Source organism: Alosa alosa, chromosome 13 (genome assembly GCF_017589495.1).
Source record: "Alosa alosa isolate M-15738 ecotype Scorff River chromosome 13, AALO_Geno_1.1, whole genome shotgun sequence".
In the NCBI taxonomy this organism is placed as follows: domain Eukaryota; kingdom Metazoa; phylum Chordata; class Actinopteri; order Clupeiformes; family Clupeidae; genus Alosa; species Alosa alosa.
The window spans coordinates 6,801,766-6,821,533 of record NC_063201.1 but is presented as its reverse complement, the minus strand read 5'-3'; the positions used below and the strand labels follow the sequence as shown (position 1 = coordinate 6,821,533).

Genomic DNA, 19,768 nt, shown 5'->3' with positions numbered 1-19,768 from the left:
AAGCAAAACATTATGCCCTGTGATTTGGGAATTATTGTAAAACAAATTTTATGTTATAGTCAAAAGTAATACTAAGAAAAGGCTAAAAATGCTCAGTCTTGATAACAAACAGTTATCAAATTATTATCAAATCACATTATTATCAAATTGAATGCTCACAGTGTTGATCTCCATCCACGACACTAGGGAGCGGTGTACACCACAGTTTTGACGCACTAGATTTCCTGCTGTGGAGTCAGAGGAAGTGGTGACGTTTTGCGCATGCGTGAATACAATTTTCCTTCACACGTGAAGTGTTGATATTTCTCTTCGTTGATACTAACTGTAGATATATTAGCAACTAGAGTCTTGTATTTATGGAATTTATTTGTTACATAGATTTAAAGGTGTTCTACTTTGCACAATGAAAGTAAAAGTGCTTTCCCGAAATCCGGACGATTATGTTCGTGAAACGACAAGGGATATACATCGTGGTGAGTTGTGTAGCCTACTCAAGGCCACGGATCTGACTATTTAGCTAGCCAGCTAGCTAGCCAGTACTAGTTGTCCATGCAACCTTAATGGAAATCCAGACAATTTCGTTTACCATAATTTGGATTAGTGACATAACTCATGTCATGTCGCTTGCCACTGCGATCCTTTGAACCTGTTTGTGATTGTGTTGTTTACATCTTCAAGACTTATCTCAGGACAGTCTGATATCACTGATTTCACTATTTCTGTTGTAAACACAGCAATTCTGTGATAATTTCAGTCTTTCATCGTTATTCCATCTTGCTTTTTAATGAACGTTGCAACAGCGTCACCTTCCATATGTCACTTATTAACTAATTACCCATAATTTTGCCCTTACAGTTCCAAGGAACTACGACCCAACACTTCACCCGTTTGAGGTACCCAGAGAGTACACTAGGGCTCTCAACGCCACCAAGCTGGAGCGTGTGTTCGCCAAGCCCTTCGTAGGATCCTTGGACGGACACAGAGATGGCATCAACTGCATGGCCAAACATTCCAAGAGCCTGTCCATTCTGCTGTCTGGAGCTTGTGATGGAGAGGTAGGAACGTATTGATGGAAAAATAAACTGTTGTAGCTAGAGCATTAGAAAGAGCATGTCCAGTGGCAAGGTTTCTTTCCATGAACGTTGTTTGTGAATGCTGCTGACATAGTTGCTGCTGCTGATGTCTCTTGTGTTGCCATTGCTAGGTGAAACTGTGGAACCTCCCAAAGCGTGAGTGCTTCCGCACTGTGCAAGCCCATGAAGGCTTTGTCAGAGGAATAGTAACCCGATTTTGTGGCACGTCCTTCTTCACGGTAATATAGCATCATTCACCTGTTCATTTATCTGAGTAAAATAACAGAACTGCTTTTTTCACCATTAATGTTTTTTTTTTTAATTAATGTTTATAGTTCTCCCATTCAAGGAATTGGCGTTCTCCTGTGTTTTCTCTCTCTCTCTCTCTCTCTCTCTGACAGGTTGGTGATGACAAAACAATCAAACAGTGGAAGATGGAGCCACCAGGCTATGGAGAGCAGGAGGAACCTCTTAACACAATCCTTGGCAAGGTCAGAATGAGTTGACCTCTGAGCAGCTGCCATTTACAAAATGTCTAGCTCAACAGGTTATGCACATGCTGAGTGTTATTGACACATTTTGTAGGAGTATGTGTTGAGCTTTAATGTATCACTGCAACTAAAATCACTGACGTTAGAAACTAACTCTCATTTGTGATACAGCTTGCCGATTTACTTTCTATGTGGTCTCTGATCTCTTGTTGATGCTCTCTTGTATTGCATGTCCTCATCCTTCTGCTCTGTCCCACTGCAGGCTGTGTTCACTGGCATCGATCATCACCAGATTGGCGAGACGTTTGCCACATGCGGCCAGACGGTGGACATCTGGGACGAGCAGAGGACCAGCCCCATCCGCAGCTTTTCCTGGGGAGTCGACAGCTTCAGCTGCGTGCGCTACAACCCAGTCGAGGTGAGCCCAAACTCACTGCGTGCGCTACAACCCAGTCGAGGTGAGCCCAAACTCACCACGGTCCAGTAGAGGTGAGCCCAAACTCACTGCGTGCGCTACAACCCAGTCGAGGTGAGCCCAAACTCACCACGGTCCAGTAGAGGTGAGCCCAAACTCACCACGTGCGCTACAACCCAGTAGAGGTGAGCCCAAACTCACCATGGTCCAGTAGAGGTGAGCCCAAACTCACCACGGTTCAGAGAGGGCATGCTGGAGCTCAACATTTCAATTCAATTCAATTCAATTTATTTTCATCATCATTTTCATCAATTAAATTTTCAAAAATGGTCTGTTTTCATGGTGTCGCGTAAGGGCCATGCACGCACGCACGCACACACACACACACACACACACACACACACACACACACACTCTTGGTCCTCTATGTCTCTTAATCTCACGGTCACATGGACTCACTGATATCTGATACTGTTGGGCAGATCAAAGTACTACTCTGAAATCTGCTGACCAATGCACTGGGCTGCTGTTTAGCTAGATTTTACCAATGGCATAAACACCATATAAAATCTCTCTCTCTCTCTCTCTCTCTCTCTCTCTCTCTCTCTCTCTCTCTCTCTCTGTTCTTCTGTGTTTCTTTCTTCTTTCTTTCTTCCTTTCTTTCTTTCTTTCTTTCTTTCTCTCTCTTTTTTCCTGCAGACGGAGCTGCTGGCTAGCTGTGCCTCAGACAGAAGCGTAGTGCTTTATGATATGAGGGAGGCCACACCTCTCAAGAAGGTAAACATGTCTCTTCCTTTCCAACTCACACACCCAGTAATGTAACAAGAAAATCAGCACAGGCATTTAAACCATCATCCAAGTTCATTTTCATGAAGCAATTTGAATATGAGGTAATGTTCAAGAGAATAGATGGCTGTCATTTTTTGTTAAGTTGGAGATTATTTTTCTGTTAAAACCATACTTTCAATAATAAATGCTAAACCTGTATTATTAACACTGTTGCACATGGCTTATGAGCTGTATAGTGATCCATGCGGAGTGTTTAAGGCCTCCTCTCATAGGTGGGGGCAGCCATGGCCTACTGGTCGTATGCTAATTCATGGATTGGGATAAATGCAGAGGCCAAGTTTCCCCTCACGGGATCAAAAGAGTATATATACTTAAACTTATACTTATACCTAGGTGATTATGAAGCTGCGGAGTAACACGCTCTGCTGGAACCCAATGGAGGCGTACTACTTCACCAGCTCCAATGAGGACTACAAGTATGTTTTGGGTGTAAATCTCCCCCTCCCAGTTTGTGTATTGCACCCATTTCTCAGTTTCAAACATATATATATTTTTGTGAGATCTTGCCTTTTGCTGTTTAACTATTATCATTTTTTTTAAATAAGTCCATGTGGAGGAAATCAGCGAACTCCCTCTTTCTGCTAAGTGATCCAAAGAGACTTGCTCTGTAGTGACTCCGAAAAGAGAGATGGTCCTCATTGGTCCTGCCTTGTGTGATTGACAGCCTGTACACCTATGACATGAGGTACCTGGACAACCCTGTGACGGTTCACATGGACCACGTCTCCGCGGTGCTGGATGTGGACTACTCCCCCACAGGGAGGGAGTTTGTGTCGGCCAGCTTTGACAAGAGTGTCCGCATCTTCCCCAAGGACGGTGGTCACAGCAGGTGAGGTTGTGCATGTGCAGAGACGGACCCCTGATGTTGGACCAATAGGCACAGAAACCTTCTTTTGTTGGGTTTTCATTTTTCATTTGTCATTTTGATAGTCTTGAGTTATGAAACTGAACTGGGCCTTACCGTAAATCTGTTTTCCACCAAAGATGTTTTGCAGGCACCTTATTGACTTGGCAGATTTTCGCACTTAGGCTTAACATGTATCCGAAACACTTTCAAGCCACCTGTACACCAAGCAGGCTGAGTGACTTTACACATACAGTAAACCTGACCCATCACTTCTCTGTTTGCTTCAAAGTAGAATAACACTTTAATGTGAATGTCTATTGAGTGACATGTTTGTGGAGGCTATCAAACTGATTACTTCTAACTGGCGGCCGGTTATTGATTTTAATACGGCCCTAAAAGGCCAGGGCTCATGATTAAGCAGAATATTCTACAGCATGGTACGCACCGTACCTCCCAGATCAATGGGGCCGAGGGTGCTGTGCCATATGCAAATGCCAGCCATGTGGTCCTTGTCGTGCATCGTCAGTTGTCTGGGCTGCCAACCTGGATACCCGTCAGCGAATTGATTATTATGTTAATAACATCAAATTACTCCAGCGTCAAATAACTGTAGTATTTGAGTACATGCTCTCATTTTGTAGTCTGATGGACTTGTGCTTTCTCAAAGAATTTGTCTGTTTAGATTATTTGTGGATGATCTGGAGGTACATAAAATGAACGCTAATTCGCTATGCCAACTTGTTCATTTTAAGCGTCTTGCATGTGCTTAGTGTGAGACCATCATTTGCACCTTAGATGAAAGAGATATATCAGATAAATGCCTATATCGTTGTACAGGTCCCTTGTAAAAGCAAGCCGTTTGTAGGCCCATAGAAAATTAATTGCGAATGGCTTGATGGAAAAATAAGTCCATCTTATATTGTTGATATGATTGCAACTAGTGTAGTTGTGTAGTGTTGTGTAAGTTTCTTCTTTCTCCTGTCCGTGACATTAATTTGTTCTCTGTCTCTCTTTCTTTCTTTCTTTCTTTCTTTCTTTCTTTCTTTCTTTCTTTCTCTCTTTCTTTCTTTTCTCTCTCTGCAGGGAAGTGTACCACACCAAGCGCATGCAGCACGTCATCTGTGTCCGGTGGTCAGCCGACAACAAGTACATCCTGAGTGGCTCGGACGAAATGAACATCCGTATGTGGAAGGCCAACGCCTCAGAGAAGCTGGGAGTGGTGAGTGAGTGTGTGTGTGTGTGTGTGTGTGTAAGTGTGTGTCTGTTCTGTTCTGCTCTGCTCTCACCTGGGCCAGGAGCCCTGCAAAACTCCTGTATCTGGCATTCCTTGGTACATTATTGTTTTAGCAGGTGTCCGGGATGACGTTTATAGCCTTTTATGAACAGGCGGAACAGATTTCGGTGCTTGGCTGCTTGTTTCTGAGGAGCGCTGAGGAGCAAGCCATGCGGTGACAGCCCTAATGCTGATTAACACACTCAGGCTGTGTCTCGGTGTCCTTGAGTTATAAAACTTAGTTTTCGAAGGACAAACTAAAAAAAAATTATATTCTTGACAACAGCCTATGCTATAAATGTCATATAACGGCAGGAACATTGCAGAACTTCTTACATTAGCTATGTCTGGTGAATTTGGATGATGTCTAATCTCGCTTGGGGAACAGCGGAGATGTTGGGTGAACTTGGGGAACAGCGGAGATGTTGGGTGAACTTGGGGAACAGTGGTCTGTTCTGTAGACCTCCATGTTGGGATGGTTGCCATGACCCGGGTGATCCTTCTTTCTTAATCCCTAATCAACACCAAAGCACTTTTCCTCTGTCGCACGCACACGCTATCTGTTCATCCAGCACTGGCTTTGCAAATAACGATGTCCGCAGTCAAGGTAGAGTATGTTGCATGATTTTATGAAAGTATGATATATTGCGACATCAGAAGCAAGTCAAATTTGTAGTTTCTTATGTCTCATTCCATCGAACTACAGATCCGCTACCCGATCTGGCAAACTTACATAGAGCGGTTATAGCCGATAGAGAGGGCCGCGAAGCTATAACAGAAGTGCCGTTCACCCTGTTACGAGTTGATGAACCACTGAAACGCTTTTGGAAACATTATTTTAAGTTACAAAAAGCTCTTTGGTGTTGCCTTAAAACCAACTTTGAGAGCCGCTCACCTCCATGTTTGCCGCGGAGACGCACACACACACACACACACACACGCGCCAGTGTCTGCCCAGGTGGTGCATAGTGTCGGGCATCTTCCTCGGTGCCAAAGAGGCCGCACAGCAGATGAAGGCGACTGCCAGGCACTTTGATGGATGCTCCACCGGCAGTGCGGGGCATCACTCTGGATAAGTGGCTCTACAGAGCTCTACTGCCCGGTGCCAGGCCTCGGCCCTGGGGGTGGAGGAGGTGGAAGTGGTGGTGGGTGAGAGAGGTGTCCGGGAGAGGTTACCCCCCCTTCCAATAATTAACGATGCCATTTAACAATGCAGCAAATGCCTGGGGATCAAAGCAAACATCAAAGCTCAGGGGAAAGAGACGAGATGAAATGGGAGATGAGAAAGACTAAAATGGGCCTTTGTGGAAACCCTCCCAGTCTCTCTGTCTCTCTCTTCTTCCCCTGTCCCCTGCGTCAGACACAAGCAACAGGTGGGCCTGCTTTGCTTTGCTACACCGAGCCCAGACCAAGTTGCTGCTGTCCGAAATCTTTCGGACAAGTAATTCGGACAACAGATGTGGCGGAGTGCACAAAAGTGAAGCGCGGTTCAGTCGCTTCATGCAGTCACTCTCATCTTGGGTGGCCATGTTCTTTTTATTTTATTGTAGTTGTGTGTCTCCTATCTGTCTCTGAGCCTCTTCACTCTCCTGATGGTGTTCGTTGGCAAGTTTCTTGCGTCTGCTGAACTGAGATCAGGAGAGGGGAGAGAGAGAGAGAGAGAGAGAGACAAGATTTATTTGGACGCCCTGCACTTAAAGCGATCAGGCCCAGGCCTGCACCTATCAGCACTTTGCATCGTCCAATCACTTAAAGCCGGCCACTTCAGAAAATAATGAAGCATTAAACAATCAAGATGTAGCGTGAGAGGGTATTTAATTAAGCCGGTAAGAAATAACTGCTGAATCAAGGCTGCGCCGGCCGCATCCCCAGCCCAGAGAGGGTGCGGCCGCAGAGATGCCCCGAGTCACCCGGAGTGTCCCTGTCTTCTGGAACTCATGGAAGTCGACTCTAGAGGAAGGGGTTAATTAAATGGCTGTTGTTTTTTGATAAGTCTGGTTTGACTATAATTTTAGCTTTGGAGCCACAGGTGGGTATGATATGATTTTCAAATGATGTGTGAGGACACATAAAAGTGGCGGTGAGTCATTTCAGTAGGTTTGCGTTTGTGTTTAGTTATCTGTGATCGTAAAGGATGAGGGTGGAGTTCCTAAATGGAGTGGGTTTTAGTTAGTTGGTCAAGGATTCCCAAAAGCAGTTTTCCCCTGTTCATTCCAGGCAGACTGAGTCATACTCTCTCCACATCCATTTTTCACACAGCACAGGCAAATGCAGACTCATGTTTAGGCCGGCCTTTCCATCTCTCTCCCTTTCTCTCTCTTCCTCTCTCTCCCTCGTTCTCTATCTCTCCCTCTCTCTCTCCCCTCACTTTCTCACATGAACCTTGTCAAGAAAATGAGAAATATTATTTTCATGGGGTCTTTTTCTTTTTCTCTTTAAAAAAAAAAAGAAAAAAAGTCAACGTCCTCTCTGCTAGACCGACACACTTGACAGGATCAGTAGCTATTAACGTGCCTTAAATAAATTGAATTTGAGAAAAATCATTGCTTTTAATTAGAATAAAAGCCCTCGGAGGAGGGAGAGCTCTGGGCTGCCTGGCCAACAGCAAGCTCAGGGACTTGGGAGTTTTATGACCACAAAAAAAAAAAAAAACAGAGATGGATAGCAAGAGAAGAAGAAGTCTGCATGGGGGTGGGTGGATGTGTATACTCTTTATTTCTCTCTCTCCTCTTTCTCTCTCTCTCTCTCTCTCTCTCTCTCACTCTCTCACTCACTCAGGGTATGTGCTGTTGTCTTTTAAAGCCATCGATTTGAATTTGAAGGTAGATTCATCAAATTTAGTACAGCGATGACTTGTGTCTGAGTGAAATAGTGTGACCTTCTGACTGGGAACCTGCAGTGTTCCTTTCAGAACGCTGCCCTGATGGGCAATCGGAACTAGATTACTGAGGTTGTTCCTTTCGTAATTACGAAATTATAATTAATAATGTGCTTTGTGGCTATAGAAAGATAGATGTTTAAATACAGCTCTGGAAAAAATAAAGAGACCACTGCACATTTGAATATGACCGTCAACTCATTCGAATGTCCCTCAGCAACCATAGGATGACATTAGAAAAATGTGCAGTGGTCTCTCTAATTTTTTCTGTACTGTATGTAGGTGCAGGGACTACTTAGCATGTGCAGCCCTAACCCTAAATCGTTCCGTTTTAAAGTAGGACTCTTTCTTTTTGAGCAGGTGGATGAAGGCTGTTGAGGGTATGGGCAGAAGTTTCAATGAGGCACATAGTCAAGCTGTGGATAGTGTGACTGAAGATTCATTAGCGGGGATGCCTTACAGAGCTGTAGCATGGTGTGCAGGAACACCTCATGTCAGCAGCTGACCAGCAGACTTCATCCTAGAAGCTAATTAGATTCTGTATCAAAAGAGTAGCTTTGTACCCCCCCTCCCCCGCCTTGTTCTAGCTCTTCCAATTTTTTAGGTTTTGTTTAAATTCAGCAGTATAACAAATGCACGTTCTCTGCATTCTTTTGCTTAGTCCTCTGCCTGTTCCGCTCTTCTCAGCTGACGCCCAGAGAGAAGACGACGCGCGACTACAACCAGAAGCTGAGGGAGAAGTTCCAGCACCACCCGCATATCCGACGCATCGCACGCCACCGCCACCTGCCCCACGACATCTACAAGCAGCGCCGCGAGCAGCGCGAGATGAGGGATGCCCGTAGACGGAAGTACGTTCACACACACACCACACCACACCACACACCACACACACCACACACAAATTACACACATACCACACACATTAACACCATATATATAATTATTAATATTAATAATAATTAATAATAATAATACCACACAACTAATACACACACACACCACACACCACACACACACACACACCACACCACACACACACCACACATAATTACACCAATAATAATTAATAATAATAATAATCTAATAATAATTAATAATTAATAATAATTAATAACTAATAATATAATTCATTAACTAATAATAATAATAATAACTAATAATAATAACTAATAATAATAACCACACATTAACTATTAACTAATAATTCATTAATAATAATAACTAATAATCATTAATAATCAATAATAATCACAATCAATAACTTAATAATAATAATAATAAAGTTCATTAATCATTAACTATTAATCAATAATCAATAATCAATAATAATAACTAACCACAATTCAATAACAATAACTTACACCAATAATAATAACTAATAATAACACCAATAATAATAACTAATAATAATAATAATTACACAATAACAATAATAACCAATATCATTAATAACCTACCATACTATAATTATTAATATTACACACTAATAATTATTACTCATACTATTAATATTATTACTTATATATACTCATATAATATATATATTAATTATTAATTACATATATACTTATATTAATAATTATAATTATACCATATATATATAATAATAATATTACTCCATAATAATATATTTATAATTATACACATATTATTATATAATTAATAATTATATACACTTAATAATATTTAATATTATTATTAATATATATTAATAATTATATATATTATATTATTATTAATATACACTATAATTACACCATACTACACCACACATAATACCACATATATATACACTATAATACACTATTAATTATTAATAATAATAATTAATATTAATAACACACTATTACACACTACACACACACACACACACACACACCACACCACACCACACCACACATAATATAATATAATTACACCATACATACATAATTACACATACATAATTATAATTATATATAATTATATAATTACATATTAATATCTATTAATACATACTATATAATATACTATAATATTAATTATAATTATACTACATATATAATTATATATATACCTATATATATACTATACTATTAATTACACACATAATTTAATATTATTAATTATATATATATATACTATATATATAATACACATATACTATATATATAATTATTATTATATATAATTATTAATAATTATAATAATATAATTAATATTATTATTAATTAATATTATTAATAATTATTAATATTATTATTAATTATATTAATATTAATTATAATTATTAATTATTAATTATTAATAATATTAATAATTATTATTAATTAATAATTACACACACACTAATAATAATACTCCATACCACATACTTACACTACACTACACACATAATTACACATACACACATACCATATACACACATACATACTATACACATATACACACACACATACACACACACACACTACACTACACCTATAATTACACACACACTATATCATACTACACTAACTACACACACACCACACACCACATTACACACCACACCACACACACACACCACACACACACCACACACACACACACCACACCACCACACCACACCACACACACACCACACCACCACACACACACCACACCACACCACACCACACCACACCACACACACAATTAATAATAATAATAATAATTAATAAATCTTCACACAATAATAACCACACACACACCACACACACACACACACCACCACCACACCACACCACACACACACCACACACACACACAATTACAATTACACCATACCACACTATACCACATATTAATTATTATTAATTACACTATTAATTACACTATAATTACACATAATATATATATATATATTAATTATATAATTATATTATTAATATAATTATAATACATATATACACATAATTATAATTATATTATTATTAATTATATTAATATATTAATATTAATTATATTAATATTATTATTAATTATTAATTATTAATATAATTATTAATTAATATATATCTATAATTATTACATACTATATACACACACACATATTATTAATAATTAACCACCACACCATAATTACACTATTAATTATTACACACTATTAATATTAATTACACCACACACACACACATTACAATACTCCATTAATAATACAATTACACCACACACAATAATACACACACAATTGGTTACCAACCATTAATAATAATACCTCATAATTACACCACACCACACCACAATTACACACATAATAATTACAATAATATACTAACTACAATACTAATAATTATTAATTACACCACAATTACACCACAATACGGCATGCGTATTACCCAGTTAATACCTTTACGTAATAATTACACACACTACAATTAATAATACCACATAATAATAATTACAGTCAGCACTACACCACACTACACTATTACCACACAATACACCACATACACTACAATAATATTAATTACAATAATAATAATTACAATTGGGCTACCTCATACCTCATACCATACCTCACACACAATACTACACAATAATAATAATAATATTAATACCTCAATAATTCACACACACTACATTACTAATAATTAAATTCACACATGCCACACCACACTACACCACACCACACCACACACACAATTACCACCACACCACACCACAGTACACTACACAATTACACCACATTACTAATAATAATAATTAATAATTGGCTACTAATAATACCACACTACACTACACTACACTACACTACAACATAATTACACCACAATTACACACACACACTCACAATAATAATAATACCACATACACACACACACACAATTCTCACAATTACTGAATTCTCACACAATAATAATAATAATATTACACCACACCACAATTGGCTACTACTAATAATTACAATAATAATACCAATAATAATAATACCACAATTTTGCTACAGCCAATACCCACAATAATAATATTACCCAAGGCATAAGTACACACACACACCACACAATAATACATTACACACACACACACACACACACACTATTAATAATATTACCTCATAATAATAATACACATTAATAATACCATAAATTACACCACACACACAATTGTTTACATAATAATACCATACAATTACCACCACACACACACACGGCATAATAATAATAATAATAATAATTGGCTAATAATAATATTACACATACACCAATACCACACCACACACACAATACACTCACATAATAATAATAATATTACCCATAATTCACATAATTCACACGCATACCACAATTACACATTACTCACACACACAATACCACAATACTGGTACACCACACACACACACACACCACAATTTTCATACACCACACCACACACACAATACACTACAATTCACACACACACCAATAATACAATAATACTCATTAATAATAATACACACACAGCAGCCTCATACCACACACACACTACACACAATAATAATTACACACACACACTCACAATTACACCACACCACAATTACACTACACCATTACCACACACACACATTACCACAATTACACAACGTTAATAATTCACAAAATAATAATAATATTACCTGTAATAATAATAATATTACACCACACCAATACAATTACAATTACACACTACACACATACCACAATAATAATTACACGCTACACTATAAAGCACACACTACGCGGTTAATAATATTGTCATTACCCAACTTACACTCAATACTCCTCATTACTACACCACATTACGACACTACACACAATTCCTCATAATTTGCCATTACTACACTACAATAATACACACACTTACACAATTACAATTACACCACACTACACACATACTACAATTACACACTACACACTAGCTACACCACACACATTACACACTACAATTACACACAATTACACACACTACAATTACACCACACAATAATACCTCGGCTAATAATACTCATTAATAATACACAATTGGCTTTCACACATACTAATAATTACACCACACACACAATTCTCACAATTCACACTATTACCACACAATATTACCTCATTAATAATAATAATACACACATACTACACTATTAATAATAATAATAATTCACACAATAATACCCAAATTCACACACACAATTAATAATTGCATACCACACCACACTACAGCCACACACACACTACACTAATAATTACACTACACTATTACTAATAATATTACCATAATTACACTACACAATTACACTATTAATTACACTCACACTATTAATTACACCACAATTACACTACAATTACACCATACAATTACATAATACCACACACATTACACTACAATTACACTACACTCACAACACACACACACCAATACCATACCATTAATACACTACACACATGTTACCTTACACACATACCACACTACAATTACACACATACTCATTACTACTAATAATACACACACACCAATAATAATATTACACAGTATATACTCACACACACACTGGTATTGGTTACTACTAATATTACTCATTACCACAATTACACACACACTCATTAATAATAATACTCACATACATACACTACGTTAATTACACTACACATACTACACACATAATACACACACACAATTACACACACACACATACTCATAATTACACTACATGAATATTAATATTGGTCATTATTACCTGGCTAATAATAATACACACACTCACAATTGAAGCAATTACACGCGACAATTACAATTACACTACACAATAATACTACACAATTACAATTACACAATAATAATAATATTATTAATTACACTACACTATTACACTACACACACTACATAATTACAATTACATTAATAATAATCACAATAATAATAATATTACCATAATACACAATTACACATACACACATTAATATTACCACAATTACACACACAATTACAATACACAATTACACACACACACTACTACCACACTACACTATTACTACACTACACTACACTACAATTACACCACATACCACACAATTAATAATTGGCTGGCCACACACACACAATTACTAATTACAATTACACTACACCACACAATACCACAGTACTCCATACTCACAATTACACACACTACACACACAATAATACACACCAACCATAATTACACTACAATTACACTACACAATGTACTACATACACACAATACACAATTCACACATAATTACACCACTACAGCCAATAATAATTAATAATAATACACCATACACTACACCATTACCAATAACCATACACCAACCAATAATTCACACCACACCACACCATACCACAATTCACACCCAATAATAATCACAATTCACACACACACTAATAATAATAATAATAATAATTACACCACAAATCACCACACTACACACACAATAATAATAATAATCATTAACTACACCAATAATTACACCACACCACACCAATAATAACACACACACAATAATACTACACACCACACCAATAACACCACAATAATAATAATATAATACCTTCAACCACAATTCCACACCACACCACACCACACCACACAATTACACCAACCACTAATAACACCACAATAATAATTAATAATTCACACCACACCACACAATTACAGCTACACCACACCACACACCAACCACAATACACCATGCCAATTACACACACATAATTAATAATAATATTACACCACACCACACCACACCACACATTAATACACCAACCTTACAATTACAATCATACTACACCACACCACACATATACACAATAATACTCAAATCAATAATACACCAACCTACACTACAATACACCAACACTAAAATTAATACACAATAATAATATTAATACTAAATTCAACTACACACCACACCACACAACTACACTAATAACACCACACCACACCATAATAATAATAACACACACACCACACCATACCACACCAATAATCAATACTCATCACACACCAATACTCATTACCTTTTCACACCACACCAATACACATAATCATCATATTAATACACAATACTACACTATCAATACTAACTATTACTCACAACTACATTATAATAATAACACCAATACAAATAAAGAGCTTCATCCTTTCTGTTATTAAGCCATTCTTGTCCTTCAGGATAACCCGTGTTTGGTCTTGTGTAACAGTCCAAAGCTTAAATAGCTTGAGTCATTTAGCATAATGCTGCTAGTGCCAAGACTAGATAGATAGATAGATAGATAGATAGATAGATAGATAGATACTTTATTGATCCCCAGGGGAAATTCATGTCCCACTAGCATACAGACAACACACATTCACTAACAGCATACAAATTATACTAACTAACACTTAATCTAAATCAATTCTAAAAACAGTATCCACATAGTGGGGATTTAATCAATCAAGAGGCGCTTACAATGACTGAGGCAGGGACTGAGCCTGTGATTCTCTGTGCATAGTAAGGTAAAAACTATGACTATGGATCTGTTTCCATTGGGTACGAGACTTGAAACATCACTGTGCTGACAGGGATGCTGTCTTGCATGAGATGAGGAGAAGGTAGGCTGTAGTCATAGCCTGGCCATGTGAGCACCCACTTTAGAGAATGGACTTGATAAAATAATGCAATGGCAGATCGCTAAAATGGTGTAATTAATGCCAGTGACTGTACAATCCATGGTTGACTTAGCTTCGTCCTTGTATTTTTTTTTTTTTTTGTTTAAAACATTCAAAAATTACTTAAAAACAGCAAAAAAATCGGGTTTTAATCTTAAACGCCTATATGCTGGTCTGCCCAGATATCTATTTCAAAAGTTAGCTGCCAGCAATCGGCCACGCTGGCTTTCTTGTAATACCACTTTGTGTAATACCACATGTTGCACTGTTTTCGATTTAAAGCAAGTCAGTGGATTAGTACTGTCGCCAGCATAATGGTGGTTTCAAGACCACTCCAATCTTACACCTAGCCCGTCTGGTTGCAGCAGGCAGGAAACATTTTTGACAACTGAACAATGCCATCCAGCTTTCCGTTGTAGTTTTATTCCAGCGACTTGCCATCAGTGGCCTGTCAGATGGTTGGCTCTCTGTTCAAGGCATAGGGGGCAGCCGGGCACCTCAACCCGGCTGCCGTCTGGCTCGTAGTAAACGGCACGGCGCGGCCTGGGCGCTCCTCCAGATGCCACGCAGCCTCCATCCCTCTGTCGCTGCAGCCTGTGTGGTCTGGTCGGCCCGGCCCTCTGGCCTGGCTCCAGCCTAGGAGACCCCGAGAGGTCTCGCCACCCCCGCGGTCACGCCTCTTTATCCCCTGGCTGGCCGCCAGCCTGGACCTGGCTCTGGATCTCTCTCTGTCTCTCTCTCTCTCTCTCTCTCTCTCCCCCTCCCTCGCTCTCTCTGGCTTCTGTGCCAGGCAAAAGGAGCTGAACTGAGATGGGTAGTTGGCAGCGAGCGCTGGCGGTGTATTAGAATGCCTGCGATAATAGCCACGCAGAAGGGCTGAGCTCATCAGGTCTGCAGGTGTCATCTGTGAATAGGTACTGTGATGGAAGTCGGACTGGACCGAGACAGGCAAAGAGGGGAAGGTGTTCTGTTGAAGCTCTTGGTCATAACTGAATCTCTTGAGCTACGGTAGCTGAGTTGGGACATGCAGTCTCTCAGGGTGCCTAGTGTTGTCTCCTCATCTGCTATACTGAATGTGTCAGATAGGTCTGTAGCTACATGCGAAAGATGGAGCACTAGGTGGGGTTTACATGGACACTTTTGATCCGATTAGAATCAGAATAATGGCTCAATTGGAATAAAAATGACAAATGCTAAAAAATTGTCGCTGTCTCCTCAGCTTTGCCCCCGGCAGAACCAGTGCATTATCACGTTGCTTGGCAAGAACAACGACTAAAACTTTCACTATATTATCAACCAGCTTCTTGAGCAAAAGAAAAACAGCAACGGAAATCAACAGCAACAGTGATCAAAGAGATAGAACGTACCCCACAGATGACACAACATTTTCATTCAAAATAGTTCAATCGGAATGACAAAAAAACCCTGTCCATTTAGACCAGGCAACTGATGTACAACATGTGCTGTCTCTTCAGGCAATAGTCTTGCATAGTCAGGTGGATGTCCGTATAACATAGTCTCAACATGCATAGAGCATTGTGTTTGGGAATGATTACAGCATCAACAAGATGTTTGAAATTTATATACCAGCCTGAACACTTCCTGGTTGAGTTTGGTTTCCTGGAATGCCACTGGACAAGTGTCTGCTATGTGTCATTTATTTATTTACATTTATTGGGTTTGGCTGACGCTTTTACCCAAAGCGACTTGCAGTCTCCCAGGAGCCAGGCGTGGTTAAGGGCCACGGTGGCAGCCGGGAATCAGACTCACAACATGTGTGGCATGCCAGCCAAGGCCCAGTACACCATCACTGACCCAAACCTCTATTGAGCACTTTCAGGTTGTCTCCAGACTGAATTGTTTTAATGTTAGGCGGAAGCGATGTCTTGCCCTGGGAGACAAAACATTGAGCCTCATTTCTACACATCTGCAGCTGTTTCTGTTTGTGTGACCTTCTTTTTATAATCTTCACCACTCTCTCTCTCTCTCTCTCTCTCTCACACTCTCTCTCTCTCTCTCACACACTCTCCTCCACTCTCTCTCTCTCACACTCTCTCTCTACTCTCTCTCTCTCTGACACTCTTCTTTCTCTCTCTCTCTCTCTCTCTTTTCTTTCACACTCTCTTGACTCTCTCTCTCTCTCACACACCTCACTCCTCACATTCTCTCACTCTCTTTCTCTCCTCTCTCTCTCTCTCTCTCTCTCTCTCTCTCTCTCTCTCTCTCTCTCTCTCTGACCTCTCTTCTCTTCTCTCTCTTCTCCTCTCTCTTTCTCTCTCACACACTCTCTCTCACTCTCTCTCTCTCTCTCCTCTCTCTCACACTCTCTCTCTCTCTCTCACACTCTCTCTCTCTCTCTCTCTCCAGGGAGCTGAACGTGAGGAAGCACAGCAAGCCGGGCTCTGTCCCTGTGGAGACGGAGAAGGAGAAGCACGTGGTGACCGTGGTGGAGTAGGAAGAGGAGGGGGGGAGAAGAGGCACCGACACACACACACACACACACACACTCACTTTTGGAGAATTCTTACACACACACACACTCTCTCACTCACACCACACACACACACTCACCACACTCACACACTCTCGAGACAGACTGTGGGATGGGCCCTTTGAGGCTCGACTGAGACTTTGTTTCCCAAGTGAAGGACATTCAGCAGGACGTGTTTCGCTCCAGATAAAAATCTCCACCTCATCCTTTTTCTGCCATCTATTGGAGGAGAGGGAAAAGATTTAAACAATTTTGAGGACATGGTGGGAATATGTAACTTGCACACTTTGCAGGCTATGATGTGGAGTTGGAAACATTGGATTTGATATGCAAATGGTATTAATAAATTGTGTTTGATACTTACGCTTTGTGAATATCTTGTCCTTGTGAATATACGGCAGTGGTCTCTTAATTTTGAAAATGACCGTCAACTCATTTAAATGTCAGCAACCGTAGGAGGACATCAGAAAAATGTGCAGTGGTCTCTTCATTTTTTCCAGATCTGTATGTCCATTAAGTGTGTAATAGAATGACCTGTTTGGATATCTAATATCAGTACATTGACATTTAGATGAATAATTTAGTACATGACTGCAATACTCTATGCACTATTGTGCACACAGTGGACAAGTAGAGGGATATGTTTAGAACAGACCAAGACAGAGGATTCTAGTAAAATCAAATGCAATGGTTAATTCACATTTCCTGCAATGATGGGGTCTTTTGGGGAAGGACAGTCATGCATGGGATTGGGAGTCATGGAGCAGCAGTGCTATGCTATTGCAGGTCGCTTTGCCGCTTGCAGTTGCTTTGCCTCTCTAGTGGACACATTTCTTTCTAGTACTGGGACTGGGGAAAATTTGGATTGCATGGTGTGGGAAACCACTAATCGACTTTGGCTGTAGGGCCACATCCACTTAATAAGCGACGGGCTATAGCATAATCCTATCAGCTCGATCTCCTTTGCCACTAGCACGTACCTGATGCGCTGGCCACTGGTTTGAGCGCAAGTGAGGCGATTAAGATCTTACGAGACGACAGATCAAAGAGAAGGAGTGAGAGACGGGTATGCCTCGCACTAATATAGCAACTCGCAGCAACACTCATGGTGTTGGATTAAATCCATAGAAAGACGCTTTTGTGAACGGACATCGAGATCCTGGTGCACAGCCATGTGGTTTACAGAGCTCGTCTTTGCTTGGGTTAATCCTGTATAGTATAATGTTGATGTATTCGTTCTTTTATGCTCAGATGTAGTGTTTATTCTTGACACTATTTCGATTAAGTAATGTGATGAAGCTTTGGCATAATGCCCACTGTATTTTTGTTTAAATCTTGTGAAGCCAGGGAGTAGCACACAGAAAAAAACACTTCTAGGCTATATAGCATAACTGAACAGATTCCTTGGTGGGGCCATGGCCTGTGCTATTTTTAGAATCAAGCACGGATCCTACCCGCGTGGTTTCGCCATCCCACGTTTTGGAGGCGATCCACTCTCGCTGTCAATGAAAGAACGTCAACACGTATCTCCCGTTCCCCACCGTCAAAGCCGCACAGTTTTCCCCTACGTATCCTCATTGCTCCGCCTACCTTTCCAGTGGGGATTTTTTCATTGCATCCATTTTTGTGTATTTAAGAAATCTCCAAGAATTAACAACCTGGAGGAAACCGAGAAGCACAGTGAGGAGGGAGGCCACAAAAGAAAACAAACACGAAAGGACTCGACGCCTTTATTTCAGCATGCGAAGAGGCTCTCTCTAAAAGATGACAGCGATGGGCTAGACAGGATTTAACATGATTGCAAAATAAAAAGGCAAGAGCTCGATTTACGTT

General features: G+C 39.5%; 1 protein-coding gene across 1 annotated transcript; it reads left to right on the top strand.

Annotated features, from left to right (window-relative positions):
- Positions 1-229: 229 nt before the first annotated feature.
- dcaf13 (ddb1 and cul4 associated factor 13) lies at positions 230-18,298 on the top strand. The gene is made up of 11 exons (XM_048261588.1): positions 230-473; positions 856-1,055; positions 1,205-1,312; positions 1,475-1,564; positions 1,827-1,982; positions 2,679-2,756; positions 3,162-3,244; positions 3,493-3,657; positions 4,759-4,894; positions 8,514-8,677; positions 17,812-18,298. Exons 1-11 carry the CDS (start codon positions 404-406, stop codon positions 17,897-17,899), a joined length of 1,338 nt encoding a protein of 445 aa, XP_048117545.1. The 5' UTR covers positions 230-403; the 3' UTR covers positions 17,900-18,298.
- The last annotated feature ends 1,470 nt before the right edge of the window (positions 18,299-19,768 follow it).

Excerpts from the sequence above, each read along its gene's own strand:
- dcaf13 (XM_048261588.1), top strand. The coding sequence starts at position 404 with ATGAAAGTAAAAGTGCTTTCCCGAAATCCGGACGATTATGTTCGTGAA. Across the intron at positions 1,983-2,678 it reads TGCGCTACAACCCAGTCGAG|ACGGAGCTGCTGGCTAGCTG; the intron begins GTGAGCCCAAAC and ends TTTTTCCTGCAG. Across the intron at positions 8,678-17,811 it reads AGGGATGCCCGTAGACGGAA|GGAGCTGAACGTGAGGAAGC; the intron begins GTACGTTCACAC and ends CTCTCTCTCCAG.